At 37.2% G+C, this 23,990-nt stretch overlaps 1 protein-coding gene and 2 non-coding genes across 3 annotated transcripts in view; 2 read left to right on the top strand and 1 right to left on the bottom strand.

Moving 5' to 3' along the window:
* The window catches only part of LOC100407488 (structural maintenance of chromosomes flexible hinge domain-containing protein 1-like), a gene marked incomplete at its 5' end in the record, with an annotated part of 94,304 nt that overhangs the window by 7,732 nt on the left and 62,582 nt on the right, over positions 1-23,990 (bottom strand). The window contains 1 exon segment of the mRNA XM_078346876.1: positions 18,088-18,127. Within this exon segment, the coding sequence (XP_078203002.1) occupies positions 18,088-18,127 (40 nt within the window).
* On the top strand, positions 81-187 carry LOC118146991 (U6 spliceosomal RNA). Its single transcript, XR_004733174.1, has one exon. It is a non-coding gene; the product is annotated as a U6 spliceosomal RNA (small nuclear RNA).
* Positions 7,636-7,739, top strand: LOC118147076 (small nucleolar RNA U13). Its single transcript, XR_004733246.1, has one exon. It is a non-coding gene; the product is annotated as a small nucleolar RNA U13 (small nucleolar RNA).

The following is a 23,990-nucleotide window of genomic DNA, read 5'->3' as shown; positions in this document are numbered from 1 at the left end:
CTACCATAAAAAGATGAATTTGACTTTTCAGAAGGTTTCAAACTGTGATCCAATAAATAGGGTATGAAATACACAGGATAGTGCTCGCTTTAGCAGCACATACACTAAAACCGGAACGATACAGAGAAGATTAGCATGGCCCATGTGCAAGGATGACATGCAAATTCGTGAAGCATTCCATATTTTTTAAATATAAAAATTTTTTTAAAATAAAAAAATAAAAAAATAAATACACAGGATATAGCTACTCCACCCCCACTTCAACTAGAGCAACTTAAAAAAAAATCTTTTTATATACACCATGTGCCCACAAAAATTAAAAGTAAAAAAAAAAATTTTTAATGTGTTTATATACTGGTCTTCTAGGTAAGGTTTCCTTTAAAGAAGGGTCGGGCGTGGTGGCTCATGCCTGTAATCCCAGCACTTTGGGAGGCTGAGGTGGGCGGATCACAAGGTCAGGAGATCAAGAACATCCTGGCTAACATGGTGAAACACCGTCTCTACTAAACATACAAAAAAAATCAGCCAGGCATGGTGGCACACGCCTGTAGTCCCAGCTACTCAGGAGACTGAGGCAGGAGAATCACTTGAACCTGGGAGTCGGAGGTTGCAGTGAGCCGAGATCACATCTCTGCACTCCAGCCTGGGCAAGACTCTGTTTAAAAAACAAACAAACAAACAAAAAAGAATGGGAAATTATCTTCAGGTTGATAATTCAAAAGAATGTTTTCCAGTACTGCCTTACTTAATTTCTCAATAACAACTGACACTTTTGGTCATTTTTTGTTTTTGTTTTTTTGTTTTGTTTTGTTTGTTGCCTAGGCTGGAGTGCAATGGCATAATCTCAGCTCACCGCAACCTCTACTGCCCAGTTGCAAGTGATTCTTCTGCCTCAGTCTCCCAAATATCTGGGATTACAGGCATGCACCACCACACCTGGCTAATTTTATAATTTTAGTAGAGACAGGCAGGATTTCTCCATGTTGGTCAGGCTGGTCTTTAACTCCTGACCTCAGGTGATCTGCCCACCTCAGCCTCTCAAAGTGCTGGGATTACAGGCATGAGCCCTGGGGCCCAGCCTTTTGGTCAGTTTTTTTTCTGGAAAAACATGTTTACCTTAACTTCTAAGACATAGTAATCATCTGGCTTCCCTCCCTTTCTGGAGCCTCCTTCTGGATTTTCTTTGTAGGTTTATCTTCTAACCTGGCTATTAAGTATCCAAGACTCTATCCTATGGCTTCTTCATTCATTTATGTACATAGCTTTAATAATTACTTATTCATAGATGACTCCCTGATTTTTATCTCTACCCTAGGCCTTGACTTTGTCATCCAGATCACTATGTCCTGTTTTACACCTCCTAAATGCCTCAAAGGCACCTATAACTCATCATGTACAAAACCGAACTTCTATATTTTCCTAATTCAGTGGATGACATCCATCGAGCCATGCAATTCAGAAACCTACAAGTCATCTCTGGCTATTCCTTCCCCCTACCCCACAGATCCTACCCATTTTATTTCCTAAATATCCCTTGAATCTATTTATGTCTCCCTGTCTCCATAAACACTTCCCAACATTTCTTGTTTCCATTACTTCATTACTCTCAACCACTCTTGCGTCCTTCAATTGTCCGTATTACATCTAAACTGAATCTGAAAATGTAAAGCTGATCATCTGAAGTGGCTTAAGTATTTCAATAGTTTCTGATGGCACTTAAAATAAAGATAAAACTCCAAGGCCCTGTGTGATCTGGTCTCTTACTACCTCACCAGCCTCACTTCACACTACTCTGTTTTTTCTTTCCCTGAAAGAGATACATCCCACAGGCCACTGGCTCTTTACGAATAATATTTCCTGTCTTGAAAGCTCTTCTTTGACTTCTAATCTCTTTCAGATCTCAACTATCACCTTTTCAGACGTTTACCTCTGAACAAGTCTAGGACTTATTCACCTCATACAAGGAATACCTTGTATCCTTGGACTAATACCTCCTAACTTCCCCCTCTTCCCAGCCCCTGGGGACCACCATTCTGCTCTCTGCTTCTATGAGTTTGACCATTTTAGATTCATCAAATAAGTGATATCATGTAGTATTTGTTCTGGGTCTAGCTAATTTCACTTAGCATAATGTCCTCCAGGTTCATCTGTGTTGTTGTAAATAAAAAGATTTCCTTCTTTTTAAGGCTGAATTATATCACTGACTCAGTCTGTTTGAACTGTTATAACAAAATACCTATAGGCTGTGTGGCTTATAAACAATGGGAATTTAATTCATACAGTTTAGCAAATCTGATGTCTGGTTAAGTGTCACCTTTTCATTGTAACCTCAGGAGCAGAAGGGTGATAATTTCTCTGGGGTCTCTTTTATAGGAACACTAATCCTACTTAGAAGGAGTCTGACCTCATGATTTGATGACCTCCAAAACTTCCCACCTTCTAATACCATCTCCTTGGGAGTTAGGATTTCAATATATGAATTTTGGGGCACACAAATATTCAGACCATAGCATCACAGAGTGTGTGTGTATACACACACACACGTATGTATGTGTATATATGTGTGTGTGTGTGTATATATATATATATATATATATATTTATACACCACATTTTCTTTATCCATTCATCTGTTTTTGGACATTTAGACTGCTTCCATATCTTGGCTATTTTAAATAATGTGGGAATAAACATTGGAATGGAGATTTTTTTTGAAATCCTGACTTCAACTTCTTCGGATATATACCCAGAAGTGAGATTGCAGGATTATATGGTGTTTCTATTTTTAATTTTGTGAGGAACCTCCATAGTGTTTTCCTTAGTAGCTATAACAATTTCCATTTTCACACAAAGATTTCCTTTCCTCCACATCCTCACCAACACTTGTTATCTTTTGTGTGTGTGTGTGTATATAGTAGCCGTTCTAACAGATGTGAGGTGACATCTCATTGTGTAAAACTCATATTTAAATATATGTTAAATAGATATCCATAAGCAAGTTACCCTTGTACTCATCCGTATACAATTTACCCAATTTACATGTTTGAACGGTACAAGTTCATTTATACATAGATTTTCTTCCACCCCTGCTACTCTTGAGCAAGATCAACACCTCTTCTTCCTTCTCCTCAACCTATTCAGTGTAAAGTTGATGAGAATGAAGTTATTTATAATGATCCATTTCCCCTTAATGAATAGTAAATGCATTCTCTTTTTTATAATTTTCCTAATAACATTTTATTTTCTCTAGCTTACTTTATTGCAAGAATACAATATATATAACATACAAAATATGTTGTAATTGACTATGTTATTGGTAAGGCTTACAGTCAACAGTAGGCTATTAGTAGTTAAGTTTTAGGGGAGTCAAAAGTTATATGTGATTTTGAGATGGCATGGGGGGATGGCATTCCTAACCCCAGCCTTGTTCAAGAAGCATCTGTAATTTAATATTAGTTCTGGACAGAATTTTTTTTAGAAATACGATGGTAATTTTATTTGTTTAACATGAAAAACATGCACATACTATCATAGATCCTAGAGGATTCCCATTAAACAGCAGAAGGAGCATAACCACTGTGACCACTGTGGTTTAACACTGTTCTGAAAGGTGTAGAAAAAAACAAGCCATGGAAATAATTAAGCTGGATAACTACTGAAAATGACACAACAAAATTATGATTTCACTGTGCTCTTTGCCTAGAAAACCAAAGAAAATGTGCTAATAAAAATTTACTAAGATAATGAGTTTAAAATGGCATATACAACATTAAAGATTTTACATATGTTCAACAACGCAGAACATAAAATGGTAAAAAGAGTCCACTGACATAAACCACTGAAATACGCAGGATTAAACTGAATTTGAAATATTCAGGACCAACTGAAATAAAGATCCAAAAGAAAAAGACAATTTAATAAAAATAGATACCATGCTTCTGGATACAGACTACTCAGTATCATAAAAGTTGTCTCCAAATAGGTTTACACATTTGGTAAAATTAGTAATGGGGTAGTGTACAATACTGAGATTCTAAAGTTCTTGTGGGTAAATAGGCAATAATAGTTTATAAATTTTGAAAAATAAAACTGGAACAGGGATTTATAATACTAGATATTAACACATATACATTTTCAATAATTGAGAGTGGGGGCTTTGACTTACAATTCTGATGGAGTAGCTTCCTATAGAGCAATGCTCCTGCCAAGAAAACAAGAAAAGCCAGATAAAATACAAAAAGCATCAATGTTTGAAGGCATTGGTGAGCTGCCGAGGCAAAGAAAAGATAATGAAGATAATGGAGTGACGTCTTTAAGTGCTGAAAGAAAATAACTAGAATTCTACAGTGTTAAGAAAATAACGGTGTGGTGCAGAAGAACTGAATAAAGCAGATATGTTCATACAGAGACCCTTCCCCTCTTTGAAGCTTCCTTCACTAGAATTATGATCCCAAATGCCTCTGGATTAAACTTTATTTAGGACTCATCCCTAGGGTGGAGAAAAAGGGGATGGACAGGAGAAGGCTTTAGTATTGCTTCTGTGCCATAACCCTAGAAACCAAAATCTCTTTCCCCTGCCCCCAGTTTTTGTTCTTTCTCTTTTTAACCCCCATTGGGATACAGGGAAGACTACAGTCCCCAGGGTTGTGGCCATGCCCTGTGCAGAAACATCTCTGGAGAATCAGGGCAATTCTGCTGGCTTGTAGAACTACTTCCTTAATTCTTGTCTCTATTTTGCATATCCCCCTGGGATAAGTAACTTAAGGACTTCCATAGCTCAGTCTTTGGAATCACCTGCTAAGTATTTTTAAATGGATCAGAGGGCATGACTTATCTTTACCCAACTTCTGACATAAGAATTCACTCAGTATTCTACTTTCCATCTTAAATGGGGTTCAGAGACTCTGATTAGTCAGGGCAACAGACTATATAGTATGCATTAAAAGATGCTATATCCCTAATTATATAGTGCCAGGCATATGCAATGCCCCACATGGCTGCTTCTTTCAAAAAAATGGCCTTTCCATCTTACCCCAGGCACCCTCCTCACTTCTAACTAAAGATGAATCAAGAGCAAGCTTCTCCCTCCTCTCTTCACTCCACCTGCATGGGAAGTTACTTCTTCTGGACAGTCAGGTTTGAAGACATTTCACAGGCCAGGTTTTCTAGGGGTAACATTTCCAAAGGAATTAATAATTAGCACTGTGAAAAATAATTAGCACTGGGGAAAAAATAACTCTTTTTTTAATTCCCTGCCTGCATCCAGAATAACCAACTATTTGCCTCTCTTATCCTGTGTGGCAGTGGCACCAGAGCTGCTGCGCTGGTCTGGGCAAATCAGGAGGCAAGCCTGCCTTCTCTTGTCCTCCGGCTTTTTGTTTCACTTATCCTGATGAGTGGGGGGTGAATTCCAGAGATCAAATGGATGTTGTGAACATCTTCTGCTCAGAAGTAAGAGCTGGTTTGGGAGAAATTTAGTGGGAAACAACACATTTGGGAGGTTTCTTGAGTGCTTTCAAAGGGTTTTGTGTATACACTATACCTTATATGCAAATAAGGTATATAAGCAAATACTAAATTTTTTTCCCAAAGAGATTCACTTGTCTTGGGATTTCAAAAGCTCTCTCTTGATTATTTTCTTTTTAAGAAAACCATATTTAAAGAAATTTTTGGCTTCAAAAATGACAACAATGCCTCTTTAAGCTGCTTAGACATATGCATTTACTCTTTGAATCAACAATCTCAATTCTAAGAATCTATCCCAAATAGACTCTTGCGAAAAAAATATAAAAATATGCATGCAAGTGGCTATTCTTTAAGCATTTTTTAGATAGAAAGGGACTGGAAATGGCACAAATGTCTATCAATGATTGGTTGACTGTTGAGAAGGAATTGAATATGGGGAAGATTGCTACAAAGGAATTAGAAGAGATAAGGAGCAAATGAGTTAGTGGGGAAACCCAGGGGTAGCAACTTCAGGCAGCCCTTCCGTCTCCAGGGCCAGAAGGACAAAAGAAAAATCTGTTATTAGCAGCTAGGGCTTTCCAGTGAGCCTGAAACCTTATAGCAGACATGGTCAGAGACATGGCCCAAAGCAGAAAAGAATGGAAACCTGCTTCTTTCCTCTGTGCCTCTCTCTCCTACACTAACTCTACCAACCAAAGAAGGCTGGTTTGCCAAGGTCAGATTGAGAAAAGCTGGAAAAGACAGAGGATACAAATGAGACCCTCAGATTCAGTTTCTACTGACTGCTTTTTTCCTCCCTCCCTTGAATATGAGACTTATTTCTTCATATATCCCATAATGCTGTTTATTGAAAATTAGACTTTGATAATATAGCAACTCTGGGTCATGGTTTTCTTTCCTGACATTTGCTTTTGTTGTTTTGTTTGTTTGTTGAGTAGCTTGCGTGGGCCAAATCTGTAAAACTGGCCCTCCCAATGGCTGCTTGTCTCTGTTCCTTTTTTTTTTTTTTTTTAAGTTATTGTTGTTTTTATGTTGGACTTAAGAGGGATCATTTTCTGTGTAGCATAGTGGTCAGCCAATGATTGCGCAGAGGCCATACTCAAAGCATTTAATCCAGTAAGGTTTCTGTTGATGGATTTATGTGTGGGAAGAGTACCACATACAAACTTCAGGTTGTTTTCAATTTTTCTCCAGACTTTTCTTTCCACCGGGCTTTTTTGCATGTCTTCTGTTTGTGTGCAGCCTCAGTGTTGGCCAGTAGGATGTAGAGGGCTTGGGCCATCTTGGTTTCTGTCATGGATGTGTATAGCCTTAGCCAATCTTATGTTTGCCCCAACAAAAACCTCTGATTAGAAGAATCATTGGTCTATTCCACTGCCCTCTGCCGAGACCGTCACTTTTACTGACATTGCCACATGGGCATGGTGCAGCTCTCCACATCAAGTGTGCCCGGCATGACCGTGGTAGCACAACGACTAGTTGTCACAGCCTGTCCCACTCTCATAAAACATCCCTGGCAATCAGGCTGGCAGGAGCTTTGGAGTTGTCCCAGTAAAGAATGCCCTAAGCTCCTAGTAACTTTCACAGTTCTACAGGTTTTTAAGAACAAATGCTTCTCCAATTGGCTATGCTTTTGGTAGAGCATAGACATATGAGCACAGATATAGTTGTTATGTCATTTTTGTTTAGCTTCACAGTTGCTTTTGGGGAGAGGATTTGCTAACCTTCTTACTAAGCCATACCCTGAAGTTCTGCTTCATTCAGCTAATAAATATCTTTTTCATATTTTCTTATAAAAGGTATTTTTCTGGGCATTGCAATTCCTTAATAAATAAAACAGACCTAGTTCCTGTTCATGTGTTTTTACAAGGGTGATGACAAGTGATCATATAATTATTATTTAATTACAAATGTAGTGAGTGCTACAATGGAAAAGCACTTAGACTTCTGTTTTTGTTTCATGTCTTACTGAATTAGCCATAACTTCTAGAAAATTATTACCATAACATTGTAATAGCAATAATGTGTGTAATTTTCATGTTTCTGATTTTAATATACATGCTTCTAATGTGTAACCACTAAGATAAATGTTTTTAGAAATCATGTCGAAGAATTACATATTTATTCCTAGTTTTCTAACATGTTTTCCCCTCAAAAAATTGACGTTGAGATCCTTTTGTGATTCATAAACATGATGACTGGGTTTTGATCCTTAGGTGTGAGATGCGCCTCCCTCAAATCTTGCTATGACATCTGTACATTACTCAACTGACATGAGGAAAAAAAAGAAAAAAATCCGTGTTGAAAGTTATCAGATGGTTTTTCAGCATCTTTTGAGATTTTTATATAAGTTTTCATATTAGACCCATTTATATCACATTTTATATATTGAGATATTCTAATAGCAAAGTACTTTGCATAATTAAAATTATCTTGATGGTAGTGATCATTTAAATTTACCTGAATTTCATTGACTTGTATTTTGTTTAGTATTTTATTGAAAGTGATTTGGGACACTATTTTAGTCCTATTATTTTTCATTCTTTAATCATTTTTAATATTTTTCCAGGATCTGCAATTGTTCATGTAAATGCGTGACAATTTAAACAAAAAGAAGGGAAATAAATTTGGTAATTTAATATTACATTAGTTACAGGGCAGGAATACTGCCTAGGCCCCAGACTCACAAAACCAAAATTTTTATTAATGCATCTTGAAGGACTTTTTAAAAGATTATCTGGTTGACAATTGTAAGTCCTCTAGCCTTAAGAAAAATAAACCTATGTCCTAAAAACTTAATCTGACTGGTTTTTATTTAGTAGCTTTGAATTTAGTTTAAATCACGATAATGACAACTCCTCAGAATGAGAAAGACAAAGAAGTCCCACGAGGCAGAGAACTGTGATTCCCATGGCATCAGTAAGTATATCTTTATTAAAGTACTTGTCTCATTGAATTAAAATTATTTACCTACATGTAGATAATCCCCACTAGCCCGTAGCATTTTATGTGATTATTTAATCAGCTCTCTGTCCCTACATCCTGGTGTAGCTCCGAGTACATACAGTTACTTCAAATCTTTAGGAAGAAATGTATGGGGCCATAGAGGACACCTCAAAATCTAAATGCCAATTCTTACTCTTCCAATGTCCCAATAAAATACCTAAAGAAGAGATACTATACAGGCATAAATGTGATTTAAAGAGAAGGTTAAAGGAGCCAAGCATGCAAATGAAAGGGACTTTCACTGATGGATGGACAGTCGTTACAATGTACGCTGTGCTTCTGCAATGATCTCTTACCAAGAAGAAAGGCAGTCTGTTTTCCTAGAGATGACATCAGATTCACAGAGATCTATACAAAATGTGTTTTCTTGAGGGTCCACATCTAGCTATATGAGCTCAGGCAAGTCAAGTAATTTTTCTGGATCTCTGTCTTTCCAGCTGTGACATACAGGGGGAATAAGTCTGAGAGTCTCTTCTGTACCTCATATCTTTTGATTCCATGATGAATGAAAAACAAGCAGTGGTTTTCTGAAAGATTTATTATAAAATAGAAAATCAAATTCTACCTTTTTATAATAATAGAAGTGAGTTGGAGATTGCCAAGCTACTGACAATCCATATGAGCAGGAAATTTCTCCTAAAGGAAACAGAAACACAATACAGTCCCAAAATATCAACTTTATATCTGTCAGAAGGAGAAATGATTATTTGCTCTTGGTAAAATGGAACAGTTATTCAAGCCAAATAAGTTAAGTAGGTTTGTCTTCCCAATATTTGAGACCTGGCGCTTGCTTTCTTATTTCTGCTCGGAGAGTATTTGATTTAGTTAATGTTTAGCAGAAGGAAAAAGAAAGAGAGAGTATGTGTGTGTATGCATGTTTGAAAACTGTAGTCACTTTTCTTCTAAAGCCACAGGCTATGATGTCAGGAAGTAAATGCTAGAAGTTGTCAGCTCTCCTATCTATAACCTCATGCTTTGCAGTTTCCCTGGGGCTGCATGCACTCTTACACCTTCTTAAACAGGAAGTAGACCTGGCAAAAAATGTAAGTGCATTTTACAGTTGATACACCACAGACTCAGCCAGAACAGTTCTAAACAGAAGACTATATAGAAATTCTGAAACTTTGTTTTTTGTCAAAGAACAGTGTCTTTTTCAGAAATGTTGATTTGGGGATCATGGACTTCTCCTTAGCAAGTATGTTGGAAGGAGGAAATTGGTGCCTTTGAACAGATGATTCTCACACACAATAGCACTTGGTAAGGGACAATATGCAGCACAGGTGAGTGCTGTTAGAAGGCCAGGTGGGAAAGAGGAAGAAGGCAGAGAAGGAGTCAATAAGAGGTTAAATAGAAAGAGCAGAGCAACCCAGAGAGCCTGAGAGCACTGGGTGATGAGAAGACCTGCAGGAAGGGAATGGTGAGATAAAAATGTTACAATGAAAAATCCTGTTGTCCATATCTTTCTCTACTATAAACAGCTGGAGTTTTGTACAAACTGTGTGCTCTCATGAGAATCCAGAGCTGACTGCTCTGAGCATTTCATGGTACATACTGTGGGACTTTGACAAATGCTGGTAGAGATCTTTAATTTCTTCCAAGGATTGGAGTATACAGGAATTTGTTTTTTATTACATAGATCAATCATTAGAAACAGCTCAGATGATATTATTCATGCAGTTAACCTGTTGATTATCTTTAGTGTCTCTTTTCATCTTCAAAAGTGCCTAGTTTTGGAAAATAAATTATTCGGTGATTCTAAGGGACCTGAAATGAATTGAAAGCCACACCATATTTGCTTAACAAATCTTGATAAAGGCTACATCAGTAAGTGTCAGTGCAACTAGTAAAGTCAGAAAAGGAGACAGCATGAGCCTGTCAGTCATCTCTCTACCTGGGACAGGTTCTTCTCTTATTGCCTTATGCATTTTGGTAAATTTTGAAGTTTATATATGTTTTTTAAGTTGAATAAACACTTGATACTTGGTGGTTTAATTGATTGTGGATGAAGCTGGATATCTGCATGTGCTTTCCTTGGCTCTGTCTTTGCAGACTTTATTACTTAAAAGTTAATCATGGAAGGCATTTCACTATACATACTTCTCAATTTATCCTCAGGAGCTAAGTAAGAATACAGAAGCATGGTGCTGTATTCTATTTAAATGCCCTGAACTGGTCATAGCAAAGTTAAATATCACAGAGCAGATTCTGCTCATGTGCAGTCCACAACCTAAGCCATGTTGACACCTTAAAACAATTTTTATTTAAAAAGACTAAAACCACACAGCCAGGCATGGTGGCATGTGCCTGTAATCCCAGCACTTTGGGGGCCTGAGGCAGGCAGATCACTTGAGGTCAGAAGTTTGAGACCAGCCTGGTCAACATGGGGAAACCCCATCTCCACTAAAAATACAAAAATTAATGGGTATGGTGGCACATGCCTATAGTTTCAGCTACTCAGGAGACTGAGGCATGAGAATTGCTTGAACTTGTGAAGTGGAGGCTGCAGTGAGCTGAAATTACAATTGTACCACTGCACTCCAGCCTGGGCAACAGAGCAAAACTCCATCTCAAAAAAAAAGAAAAGAAAAGAAAGGCTAAAACAACACAGCCAGGCATGGCGGCATGTGCCTGACCTGTAGTCCTAGCTACGCAGGAGGCTGAGGTGAGAGGATCACTTGATCACAGGAGTTTGACGCCGAAGTGAGCTATGATTTTGCCAGTACACTCCAGCCTGGGTGATTAAGTGAGATCCCCATCTCTTAAAAATAAAAAAATCATCACATGATTTGAACTTGGACCTTTCTGACCTCAAACCTGTTTAAAAACCCTAAAAGAAAAATCCTCAACAGGGATGAAAAAAACTAAAATGACATAAACATGCTGTGGATGGATGAAAGCTGTTGCTATCTTTTGACTAATGGAAAATGCAAGGTGAAATGAGCATTTCCTATTTAGAGAGTGTCTTGGGGTCAAAGAGGACCCTGCCTTCATTTTCTATTGTACTCTTACATGTTTTTCCCTAACTTTAAAAAACACAAAAACAGGCTGGGCACGGTGGCTCACGCCTATAATCCCAGCACTTTTGGAGGCCGAGGCGGGTGGATCACGAGGTCAAGAGATGGAGACCATCCTGGTCAACAAGGTGAAACACTGTCTCTACTAAAAATACAAAAATTAGCTGGGCATGGTGGTGCGCGCCTGTAGTCCCAGCTACTCGGGAGGCTGAGGCAGGAGAATTGCTTGAATCCAGGAGGTAGAGGTTGCAGGTGAGCCGAAATCACGCCATTGTACTCCAGTCTGGGTAACAAGAGCGAAACTCTGTCTCAAAACAAAACAAAACAAAAACAAAAACAAAACCCCACAAAAACAAAGTATTTTATTTCTTGAATATTCTGAGGTTTTGCTTTCTAAAGGGCTTTTTGGAGGCAAAGTGGTGCCAGGATTTCTGGGAAAAATAAAACACTAGAAAAAAAGATGCTTTAACTTAGTTCCAATGTGTTTCAACCTTAAAAGAAAATTTCATTGCACTACTGAGGATTCCAATTTAATAAAGCTGTGTTTAATATAAATGTCTGTGGGCCAGGAGTAGTGGCATGCCCCTATAGTCCTAGTTACTTGGGAGGCTGAGGTGGGGGGATTATTTGAGCCTAAGAATTTGAGGCTGCAGGGAGCTATGATCATGCCACCACAATCCAGCCTGTGTGATAACAAGAGCCTGTCTCAAGACATATTTGTGGATCATAGTTTTCTAATGTAAATTTTATCAAAGCATAACATTCTTACTAAAAACATATACAAATCATAGGTGATCAGCTCAATGAATTTTCACAAAGTGAACGTAGCCGTGGAACCAGCCTCAGGATCATGAAGCAAAACACGATCAGCCCTGGAGAACCCCTCATGGCTCCTTCCACTTATCAACACTACCCCAAAGTCGCATCTGTTCTGACCGCCAACACCAATGTTTCCTTTTTTTTTCCCTAATAGAGATAGTGTCTTGCTATATTGTCCAGGCTCCCAAAGGGCTGGTATCATAGGTCTGAACCACTGTGCCCTGCTATTACTTTTTTTTTTTTTGAAGCAGAGTCTTGCTCTGTCACCCAGGCTGGAGTTCAGTGGTGCCATCTTGGTTGACTGCAATCTCCACCTCCCAGGTTCAAACAATCCTCCTGCCCCAGGATTCCAAGGAGCTGGGGCTACAGGCATGCGCCACCACACACAGCTAATTTGGAATTTTTAGTGGAGACAGGTTTTCACCATTTTGACAAGTCTGGTCTCGAACTCCTGACCTCAGGTGATCTGCCTGCCTTAGCCTCTCAAAGTGCTGAGACTACAGGCCTGAGCTACAGTGCCCAGCCCCGGCTATTACCTTTGAACAAAGATTCATCTGTCGAAAAACTTCTTATTTGTCTTATTCATACTTTATCCCTACACCTGGCACAGTGCCTGGTGCATAATACTTGTTTAATCACATAGGTCAAATGAGTGAGAACAAGCAGGCAGGCATCTGACTTTTACAAGATAATTGACCAAATTAACACACATAATATATAGGGGGAAAGTGACACTTGATTTGGGTGAGAACTAGGATCCAGAATGCTAACACAGAAATGAGTTGAAAACTCAAACTTTCATCAGAAGACTACACTTCAGTTTTCTCTTATAACAATGGTAAGAACTGGAATAATCTAGAGCTCTGGAAAGCTTTCCTTTGGAGTTCCTCAACTGTCCTCCAAACACAGGCAATGACCTGCTAAGGCTCACCCCCGGAGACCTCACTTCTTCTCACTTGTCAGTGGCCCTGTGTTACAGAGACCCTCCTGCCTAACAGACACAGTTAAGAAATGACTATTTTCAGCCTTCCCAGTCAGTCTGAGGACAGAACAGTCACCTTCTCCCTAGGCCAGCCATGTGACCCCAGCCTCAGTGCTTCCCGTCCCAAAGAATGAGATAATGAGAGGCCAAATAAGGTTTCAAAGCATGCATCGCCTCAGCATTACAGTTTTCCTTAACTGTACTTTTTTTTGTTTTTGTTTTAAATGGAGGCTTCATTAGATAGGCACAACTGATGATACTGGCCACTGGCAACTATCTCAAATTTCAGTTGCTCTGTCTTCTCCGGATGTTGAGGGAGTGAGTGGAGCTGAAAGTTCCAACCCTGTAAACAAGGGTTGGTTCTTTTGGCAATCAGCCCCCATCATGAGGCTTTCCAGGTGCACCCAGCGACCAGTCATCTCATTGGCATATAAAGACATTTACCACTTAAGAAATTCAAAGGATTTAGGAACTGTGTACCAGAAAATGAGGAGGATAACCAACTATATATTTCCTATTCTAAATCATAGTATCTATCACAATAGTTACCAACGTAACCTCAATAGGATACAAAAACATTGCTCCTATCAATTTTGCCTCCCCAACTTTTACATTGTCACGTTACATCTTCTTACATGTGTGCCTAATAACAGATTTATAGTAACAGTCGCTATTATTTTGAGACAGAGTCTTGCTCTGTTGCCCAGGCTGGAGTGCAGTGGTATAATCTCGGCTCACTGCAACCTCTACCTCCTGAAGTGATTCTTCTCCCTCAGCCTCCCAAGTAGCTGGGATTACAAGTGTGCTGCTGATTTTTGTATTTTTAGTAGAGATGAGGTTTTTTTTTTGTTTTGAGATGGAGTCTTGCTCTGTTGCCCAGGCTGGAGTGCAATGGCGCAATCTCAGCTCACTGCAACCTCCACCTCCTGGGTTCAAGTGATTCTTTTGCCTCAGCCTCCTGAGTAGCTGGGAATACAGGTGCATGCCACCATGCCTGGCTAATTTTTTTATTTTTAGTAGAGATGGGGTTTCACCATATTGGCCAGGCTGGTCTTGAACTCCTGACTTCATGATCCGCCTGCCTTGGCCTCCCAAAGTGCTGGGATTACAGGTGTGAGCCACTGCGCTTAGCCAAGACCAGGTTTTGCCATGTTGCCCAGGCTGGTCTCAACTACTGGCTTCGAGTGATCTGCTTACCAAAGTGCTGGGATTATAGGTGTGAGTCACCATGCCCAGCCAATTTATAATTATTTTTCATGCATTTGTACTTTAAGTGCTGTAGGAAATAAAAATTAGTTACAAACAAAAACAGAACACTAGCTTTTATATTTGAACATGCATTTACTTCCACTTGAGATCTTTTTTCCTCTATATGGTTTTAACTGTCTAGCGTTCTTTTATTTCAACCTGAAGGACTCCCTTTATCATTTGTTGTAGGGCAAGATTAGTAGTAAAGAACTCTCTCAGCATTTGTTTATCCGGAATGTCTTAATTTCTTCTTTTAAAACAAAAGTTTTGCGGTATATAGAATTCCTGGTTGATCTTTTTCCCCATCTTTTATCACTTTAAATATGCCATTTCAATCCATGGCATCAGTAGTTCCTGATGAAAAATTAATTTTATTGAGGATAACTTGTATGTAATGAGTCACTTCTCTTGTGTCTTTCAAAATTCTTTTCCTTTGTTTTTCAACAGTATAATTATAATGTGTCATGGTGTGGGTCTGTTAAAGTTTATCCTACTTAGAGTTCATTGAGCATCTTGGATTTGTGGATTCATGTATTTCATCAAATCTGGGAACTTTGGGAACATTATTAAACTATTCTTCATTCTTTGTTTTTCTATCTGCTCCTCAGATGCAGTAATTTCAAGTGTTTTGTCTTCATGATCACTGATTTTTTTTTTCATCTTTATGCTTATGGCTGCTGTTGTACTCTCTTATTGAGTTTTTTTTTTTAATCTCAGTTATTGTACTTTTTCTCAAAAACTTCTCTTTGATTCTTCTTTACAGTTTCTCTTCACTCATATCCTCATTTTGTTCATATATTGTTTTCCGATTTCCTTTAGTTCTTTGTCCATGTTTTCCTTTAGCTCTTTGAGCATATTTAAGATAGTTGGTTTAAAGTCGTTGTATAATAAGTCTGTTCTAGACTTTCCCAGGGACAGTTTTTGTCCATTTATTATTTCATTAAATGAATGACAGTTTCCTGTTTCTTTGTATGCTTTGTGACCGTTGTTGTTAACTGAACATTTGAATAATATAATAGTATAATGTGACAACTCTGAGACTCTCCTCCCTAAAGTTTGCTGTGTATGTGTGTTTGTGAATGCTGTAGTAGTCTACTCAGCTAGTGATTCCCCAAACTCTTTTTGCAAAGACTATTATTCCTTGTTGCAAATGGTCACTGAAGTCTCTTTTCCTTAAACAGTGTTCAGCTGATGTTTTGACATATTTCCTTGAGTACTAGGAACTAAAAAGCAACAGCCCTCTCCCAGTCCTTGCAGATTGACTCTGTGTTAGGGCCCTCCTTTAACACTGAACTAGACTTGTCCTAAACCTAGGGATTAGCCTGAGGTGAAAGCTAATACTCTCCTCAAGTCGTTCCTGAGCATTCATCTTGCCTAGGCAAACGTGATTTTTAAAATACCCACATATACATATATAGATGATACTGTTTTTGTTTTTTTTATTTTGAGACAGAATCTGTCTCTAGCTCCCTGCAGCATTGATCTCTTGGGCTCAAGTGATCCTCCCATCATAGCCTTCCAAGTGGCTGGGACTATAGGTGTTCATCACCATGTCTGGATAATTAAAAAAAATTTTTAGTACAGATGAGGTCTCGGTATGTTGCTCAGGCCAGTCTCAAACCTCTGAACTCAGGTAATCCTCCTGCCTTGGCCTCCCAAAGTGGTGGGATTAGAGGTGTGAGTCACTGAGCCTGGCCTCCATTATACTTTTGAATGATTTTAATTTTCTAAAGAAACTCTCCCCAGCTTTTCCTCCTAGGCCTTAGACAGGCTATTGCATATTTTTATCACAATCTTTTCCACAGACAACTATGGGTTATTAATGTAGCTTGTTTTTTTCATGTTTCTGAGCAATGTCTGTTACCTTCTCATTCTGAATTCTGGATTTATTTTGCTGGGATTCTATTAAGGATTTTGCATCCATATTCATAAATATTGGCCTGTAGTTTTCTTGTGATGTCTTCATCTGGTTTTGGTTATCAGGGTATTACTGAACTCAGAGAAAGTGATGGAAAGTTTTCCTTTCTATTTTTGGGGAGAGTTTGTGAAGAACTGGTATCAGTTCCTCAAGTGTTGGGTAGAATTGAGTGGTGAAGCCATTTAGGTCTGAGCTTTTTTAGTGGGTAGCTTTTTGATTACTGATTCAATCTCTTGAATATTTTTCCTACCTTCTGTCTCCCCTCTCTCTCTAGTACTACCATTATGCATACTTAATGCACTTAATGGTGTTCCACGTTTCTCTGAGTTTTTGTCCATTTTCTTCATTGCCTTTTCTCTCTGTTCAGTTTTTACATAATTTCTAACAATTTGTCTTCAGATCCACCAATTCTCTCTTCTGCCAGTTCAAACCTACAAGTAATTTCAGTTATTGCACTCTCCAACTCCAAAATTAGCACGTGGTTCTTTAAAAAACTTTCTATTTATATATAGTAATTATATATACACACACGTTTAATTTCAACTTTCATTTTAGATATAAGGGGTACACACGTGTGGGTTTGTTACATGGGTATGTTGCAACCAAGGTAGTAAGCACAGTACCCAATGGGTAGTTTTTCAACCCACTGCCCACTTCCCACCCCAGTAGTCCACAGTGTCTATCGTTCCCATGTTTATATCCATGTGTGCTCAATGTTTAACATCTTCTTGTAAGTGAGAACATGTGGTATTTGGTTTTCTGTTTCTGTTAGTTTGCTTAGGAGATATTCTTTATTTGATGTGACATTGTTATAATGTTTAGTTCTTTAATCAAGCTTTTGTTTAGTTCTGTGAATATATTTATAATGGGTACTATATATGAATATATAATTTTTTGTTAAATATGACATCTGATCACTCTTCAGGCAGTTTTTCCTTCCTACCTTATTTCCAGTGTATGAGTCACTCTTCGTTTCTTTGCATGCCTCATACATTTTTGTTGGAAACTGGACATTTTAAATAACATGCTGTAGCTACTCTACTAGTTCACCTCCCTCTGGTTTGGTTATTATTATTTGCTTAAGTTTAGTGACTGGCTGGATTATTTTAGTGTAATCTATCCTTCCCTGTAGCCAACAGTGTTGTTCCTCAAGTTCTTCCTCAGGAAGGCACAGCTTTTGGGTATGCCCAGAGATCCTGGGGATAATAATGGTACTCGTAGGGCTCTCTTCCACTTTTTCTTCTGACCATCTGCCCTGTTGTTCAGCTCAACTAATTGCTGGCTTATTGCTCTACTGTTTACACCAATGCCCTAGTTTCAGTCTTTACTGTCTCACCCTTAAGAGCAGCCTTCCCTGAATCCTCTCTCTCTCTCAGGGTGTACTGTCCATTCTGCACTTAACTTTCAAAATATTCTTTCTCCTTTATGATAAATTACTCTATGTTGCACTTCTTTTGCTGTGTGTCTATTTTTAAAATTCTTTTAAACTAAGAAGAACCCAGGTATCACCACAGCCATCAACAGCGTAATTTCTACTATTTTTGAAAGAACTCTTTTTAAACTTCCCATTTTCTTTTGTAAAAGACATTTCCTTTGGAAAGAGATTAGGAGATACTTGTTTTGTTTTCATCCTACCTCCTTTGCAGGCAAAAATCTCTGAGCCAGGGACCTGGAGCTAGAGGTGGGAACAATGGCAAGCTTGAGTTGACACTCTAGCTTTAGAAGTTGAGTGCAATGGAATGGGGCAGTAGCCTGAGATCCTCTTGACTTGCTTTTCCTGGGGTAGAACCCTGCTTCATGAGCCAGAGGGCTATCAATGCCCCAGTAATCTCAGCACATATATTCAAGGTTTTGTAGGCTGGTGGGAAGAAGACAGCTCTTATCTCTTGGCCACACTGACCCAGGACTTAGTGCTAGCAAAAGGCAGTTGAAGACAGGACAAGAATCACTAAAGTCTTGCTCTTTTTTGGGAAAAAAAAAAACCTTCTGGCTGGGAGACGGTGGGATAAGGAACCCAGCATTTTTGGCTGCATTAGTCTGCTTGCTGAGCTTGGAAGTGAGTAATCAGTTTTGGTTCAAACTACCACAGATTTTTATCTTCCTTACTGAATTTTTGTAGATGTTCTTGAATAGATGTTTCTTCATTGCCATATGCCCTTAGGACTGTTTCCAGAGGTTTTATATGGCTGCTTTTAATATTTTTCACCAATTTCACAGTATAAAAATTGAACATTCAAATTTTTTTACTAAAAGGGATGTGAAGGATCTCTTCAAGGAGAACTATAAATCACTCCTCAAGGAAAATAACAGAGGGTAAAAACAAATGGAAAAACATTCCATGCTTATGGTTAGGAAGAATCAGTATTGTGAAAATGGCCATACTGCCCAAAGTAATTTATAGATTCAATGCTATTCCCATCAAGCTACCATTGACTTTCTTCAGAGAATTGGAAAAAACCACCTTAAATTTCATTGGGAACAAAAAAAGAGCCCGCATAGTCAAGACAATCCTAAGCAAAAAGAACAAAGCTGGAGGCATCACACTACCTGACTTCAAACTACACTACAAGGTGACAGTAATCAAAACAGCATGATACTGGTACCAAAACAAAGATATAGAACAATGGAACAGAACAGAAGCCTCAGAAGTAACGCCACACATCTACAACCATGTGATCTTTGACAAACACAGGCAATGGGGAAAGGATTCCATATTTAATAAATTGTTTTGGAAAAACTTGGTAGATATATGCAGAAAGCTCAAACTGGATCCCTTCCTTACAACTTAAACAAAAATTAACTCAAGATGGGTTAAAGAATAAACATAAGACCTAACACCATAAACATTCTATAAGAAAACCTAGGCAATACCATTCAGGACACAGGCATGGGCAAGGACTTCATGACTAAACACCAAAAGCAATGACAACAAAAGCTAAAATAGACAAATAGGATCTAATTAAATTAAAGAGCTTCTGCACAGCAAGAGAAACTATCATTAGAGTGAACCAGCAACCAACAGAATGGGAAAAAAATTTTTGCAATCTACCCATCTGACAAAGGGCTAATATCCAGAATCTACAAAGAACTTAAACAAATTTACAAGAAGAAAAACAATCCCATCAAAAAGTGGGTGAAGGATAGAAAACATTTATGCAGCCAACAAACATGAAAAAAAGCTCATCATCAGTGGTCACTACAGAAATGCAAATCAAAACCACAATGAGGTACCATCTAATGACAGTTAAAATGGTGATCATTAAAAAATTTAGGAGACAACAAATGCTGGAGAGAATGTGGTGAAATAGGAATGCTTTCACACTGTTGGTGGGAATGTAAATTAGTTCAACCATTGTGGAAGACAGTGTGGCGATTCCTCAAGGATCTAGATCTAGAAATACCATTTGACCCAGTCAATCCCATTATAGGGTATATACACAAAGGATTATAAATCATTCTATTATAAAGCCACATGCATATGTATGTTTATTGTGGCACTGTTCACAATAGCAAAGACTTGGAACCAACCCAAATGCCCATCAATGATAGACTGGATAAAGAAAATGTGGCACATATACAGCACAGAATACTATGTAGCCATACAAAAGGATGTCCTTTGCAGGAACATGGATGAAGCTGGAAACCATCATTCTCAGCAAACTTACACAAGAATAAAAAACCAAACACCACATGTTCTCACTCCTAAGTGGGTGTTGAACAATGAGAACACATGAATACAGGGAGGAGAACATCACACACCAGGACCTGTCACACGTGGGGGGCTGGAGGAGGAATAGCAGGGGGTGAGGGGTATGGGAGGGATAGCATTGGGAAATATACATAATGTAGATAATGAGGTGATGGATGCAGCAAACCACCATGGCATGTGTATACCTATCTAACAAACCTGCACGTTCTGCACATGTACCCCAGAAGCCAAAGAATAATTAAAAAACTCGATACTAAAAATACAATGGAATTAACCCCATCATTTTCATGACTATAAAATAATAAAGTCACAGAGTCAAAGTACAGACAATTTAGAAGATGGAATTTTATCTTTTTAGCACTAATATTTAACAATAGAAACCAATTTCACTTAAAATAATCTGAATATTATATATGCAACATAAATTTTAGTTTCTATAAAGAATCTTATACCAAAAGCTCTATAAAATGTTAAGTAAATTAAGCCTATTTTTACCACAGGCCTGGCCAAATGTACACATTAAAACTGATGAGCATAATGTGCAAAAAGGCTTGGAAAGGGTTTTATTTCAGTCACTTCAAAATACAAGTAGACTATTATTTTCCTTTGGAAGAAGAAACCAGAAAAAAAATCCTGATTGTAACTTAGTGACAAATTTCAGATTATATAACACATAACAGGATAAATGGCTGTAGCAATTTTTTTCCAGTTACATTCTTTTATAGTAAAAGTCTAGTATTAAATCTTAGAAGAAAATTTTAATTGTTCTTACCTTTTACATATTAAACACAAGTGATTTATTATTAATATTTGGTACAGTATGAACCTCAGTATTTGCTCAAATACAGAAAAGTTTACCTTAATATGCTGATAAATATCCTTAGATAAATCCAGCTGTGAAAATGTAGAAAAACTTTTTACTGTAATTACTGGGAACCACAAAGTTAATTTTTACAGGGTGGAAAAACTCTGCAAAAATGGACATTCATACTTAAAACCTTATTTTACTATAACACTATTTCTTTCCAATATTATAAAGTGAACAAAAATTTACAGATATGGGCTTGGTGCTAGATAATATCCATAGAATCTACCATATTAAGGAATAAAAATTGACGCGTTGGTGCATGCCTATAATCCCAGTTATACAGGAGGCCAAGGCAGGAAGATCGTTTGAACCCAGGAGTTCAAGACTGGCATGGGCGATGTAGTGAGACCACTGTCGCTTAGGGGAAAAAAAATTGACATGTTTTTAAACACACTTCTAATAAAAATTAAGACAGTTTAAAAACAGTTTTTTTGCTTCTAGATAGTTTCAATGTCTTGGATTTGAAACATGACTCCTTTTTGATACAATGAATTATAAAAGCAAACTAGTTCCACATATTAATTATACTTTCAAGTCTAGTTTCTAAGTCATTTCTCTTTAACCTTTCTTATCTATCAATCATTTTCACATAATCTAATGTCCAGATATTATCTGTACAGGTGAGTATCCCTAATCTAAAAATCAGAAACCAGAAATCTTCCAAAATTCAAAACATTTGAGTGCAGACATGACACATAAAGGAAATGCTCACTGAAGCATTTCCAATTTCTAATGAAAGATATTTGGATTAGGGATGCTCAACTGGTAAATATAATGCAAATATTAAAAACAACAACAACAACAACCAAAAAACAAAACCAAAATCCAAAACACTTTAAGTCCCAAGTATTTACAATAAGGGATACTCAATGTGTAGTACTATGGGAGCCAATCTTCTCCATGACTAATTGTCTAATTGCCATTTTGTCTGTTTCTTTCTGTAACAACAGTTTAAATGATTTCCAATTATTAAGATAGGTTGACACCACAAATGTTTTTTAAAAAGATAACTTATATGAAGCTTTCAATATTAAAAAAGAAAAACACTTATCTATTCAGTAGGGAAGAAACAACCTTGTTTATTAACGTCCTGCATGTTTAGAAAGGGTTTAAAAACACATACATTTCCTGGGACACAAACTTACCAAATGTATGTCCTTACAAAATAACTTCACAGATCAATAGTCTTGAACTTCACAAAGACATATATATGACATACATTATCTTCAGTTAATATACCATTCAAATGTTTTTGCAGTGACTTTCTACCAGAAAGTACATTAATGTGAGAATGTATGTTCTTTAACCCCTTAAAAATAGTAATAAACAATTACAAAATAATGTAAATGTAGAACTAAGGCTGAGACTACATATTCTAGTATTAATAAAGTCAAACATAGTTATAAAACTTGCTGCTGCTGAATATTATATGTATATACAGGATAAGTCTTTTGAAATTTGAAATGCCACCATTGTCACAAGTTCCCTCATCAATTTAATGGTTTTCTAGGTATCTTAACATTTCCATTCCCAAATACCTGTGCTTTTAAAAATTTTAGCCTGAATTCTGCATTGAGTTTTCTCACATATTTACAATGAGATATCTAGCCTCTAGAACCTTCCTTACACAAAAGACAAAACATCTTTGTTAAATAAATTCAAACAAAAGTAATAAAACGGTTTTCAAGAAATAGTTCTAAGATGTTCATTATAATTATACTGAAAAATAGTACATACACTTTTCTTCAGGATTAATAAATGCCGCGTGCCAGTTTTAGAGTCACTGACACATTAGCACATTTTCCTCTTATACATTTGCAAGATAATGACAACCAAAGGGCATCATGTCTGGAATAAGTCCAGTAAATCCACATTGTTCAGTAAGATTCATAAAATGGAATGGTTGTTTCCAGTCCCATCTGAATAGAAATGGAAATTCATGCCCAGTTACTTGTATTGTCCCTAGAAATATTCAGTCTGGTAAGTCACTCTCTTGGTCTTCTGAAACAGAGATGCAGAAAGCAAGGCATTCTTAGTAAGGCCAATGGCCTCTTCTGTCACCTCTCATACATCTGTTTTGGTTATAATCCTGGTCAAGGAGGGAAGAAAAAAAAAGTTTTATGTACCAAAGTCTTCCTTTCCCTGATCTCCCTCATCATATCTGGATGCTTAAATAGCCAATAAAACCATGTTCTCTTAATTATAATTCTTGGTATAAACAGATTTAATTAAATCCTTATATACAATCATTTCCATCACATGTATGCAAAACAATCCCCAAAGTAGTTAACACACAAACACACACAGTATAGGACATATATAAGTAATTTGTATCACAGTGCTTTGAAATGGTATTATCTCAGACCTGAATTCTGCAGATTTTTGCTTTCTACCTCCTTTCCTTAAATAAACTTATTATTTTAAGAACAGGAATTACAATGCTTATTACAGAAAAGTCACAAAATAAAGACAAGCAAAATAAAACATTTAATATTCATAATCTCATTCATGTAGAGATGAACAAAGTGAACACCTTGACATATATACCTACAGATTTTAAAAATTCAGATATATTTAAATATTTTCTAATAGTTACCTGAACTGCCATCTCCAAATAGAAGATACATATTTTTAACAGAACTAATTTTTAATCTTAATATGTAGAAAATGATTTAGAAAACTGAAGTCTCCATTCAAGAAAACAGTGGAGCCAACTGCATAGGATCATATATTGCTAAGCATACTGAATGGATTCTAAGATTTTTTCTGGCGTTTAACATCTCTGAAATCCAGATGTACTTTATCATTTATGAGTTAATTTGCAACAGTTTTCTTTAATGTTTCATAAAATAATGCCATTTCTTATAGTTAATGAAATCTTAAAGCTGCTGAAACATAGTATGTGATCTCTAAGCACAAACAACAAATATATATTCAGTACACATATGTAAATAAAAACAT

This window comes from Callithrix jacchus, chromosome 13 (genome assembly GCF_049354715.1).
Source record: "Callithrix jacchus isolate 240 chromosome 13, calJac240_pri, whole genome shotgun sequence".
NCBI classification, from domain to species: domain Eukaryota; kingdom Metazoa; phylum Chordata; class Mammalia; order Primates; family Cebidae; genus Callithrix; species Callithrix jacchus.
Note: the sequence above shows the minus strand (reverse complement) of the source record. Positions and strands in the feature narration are given on the sequence as shown.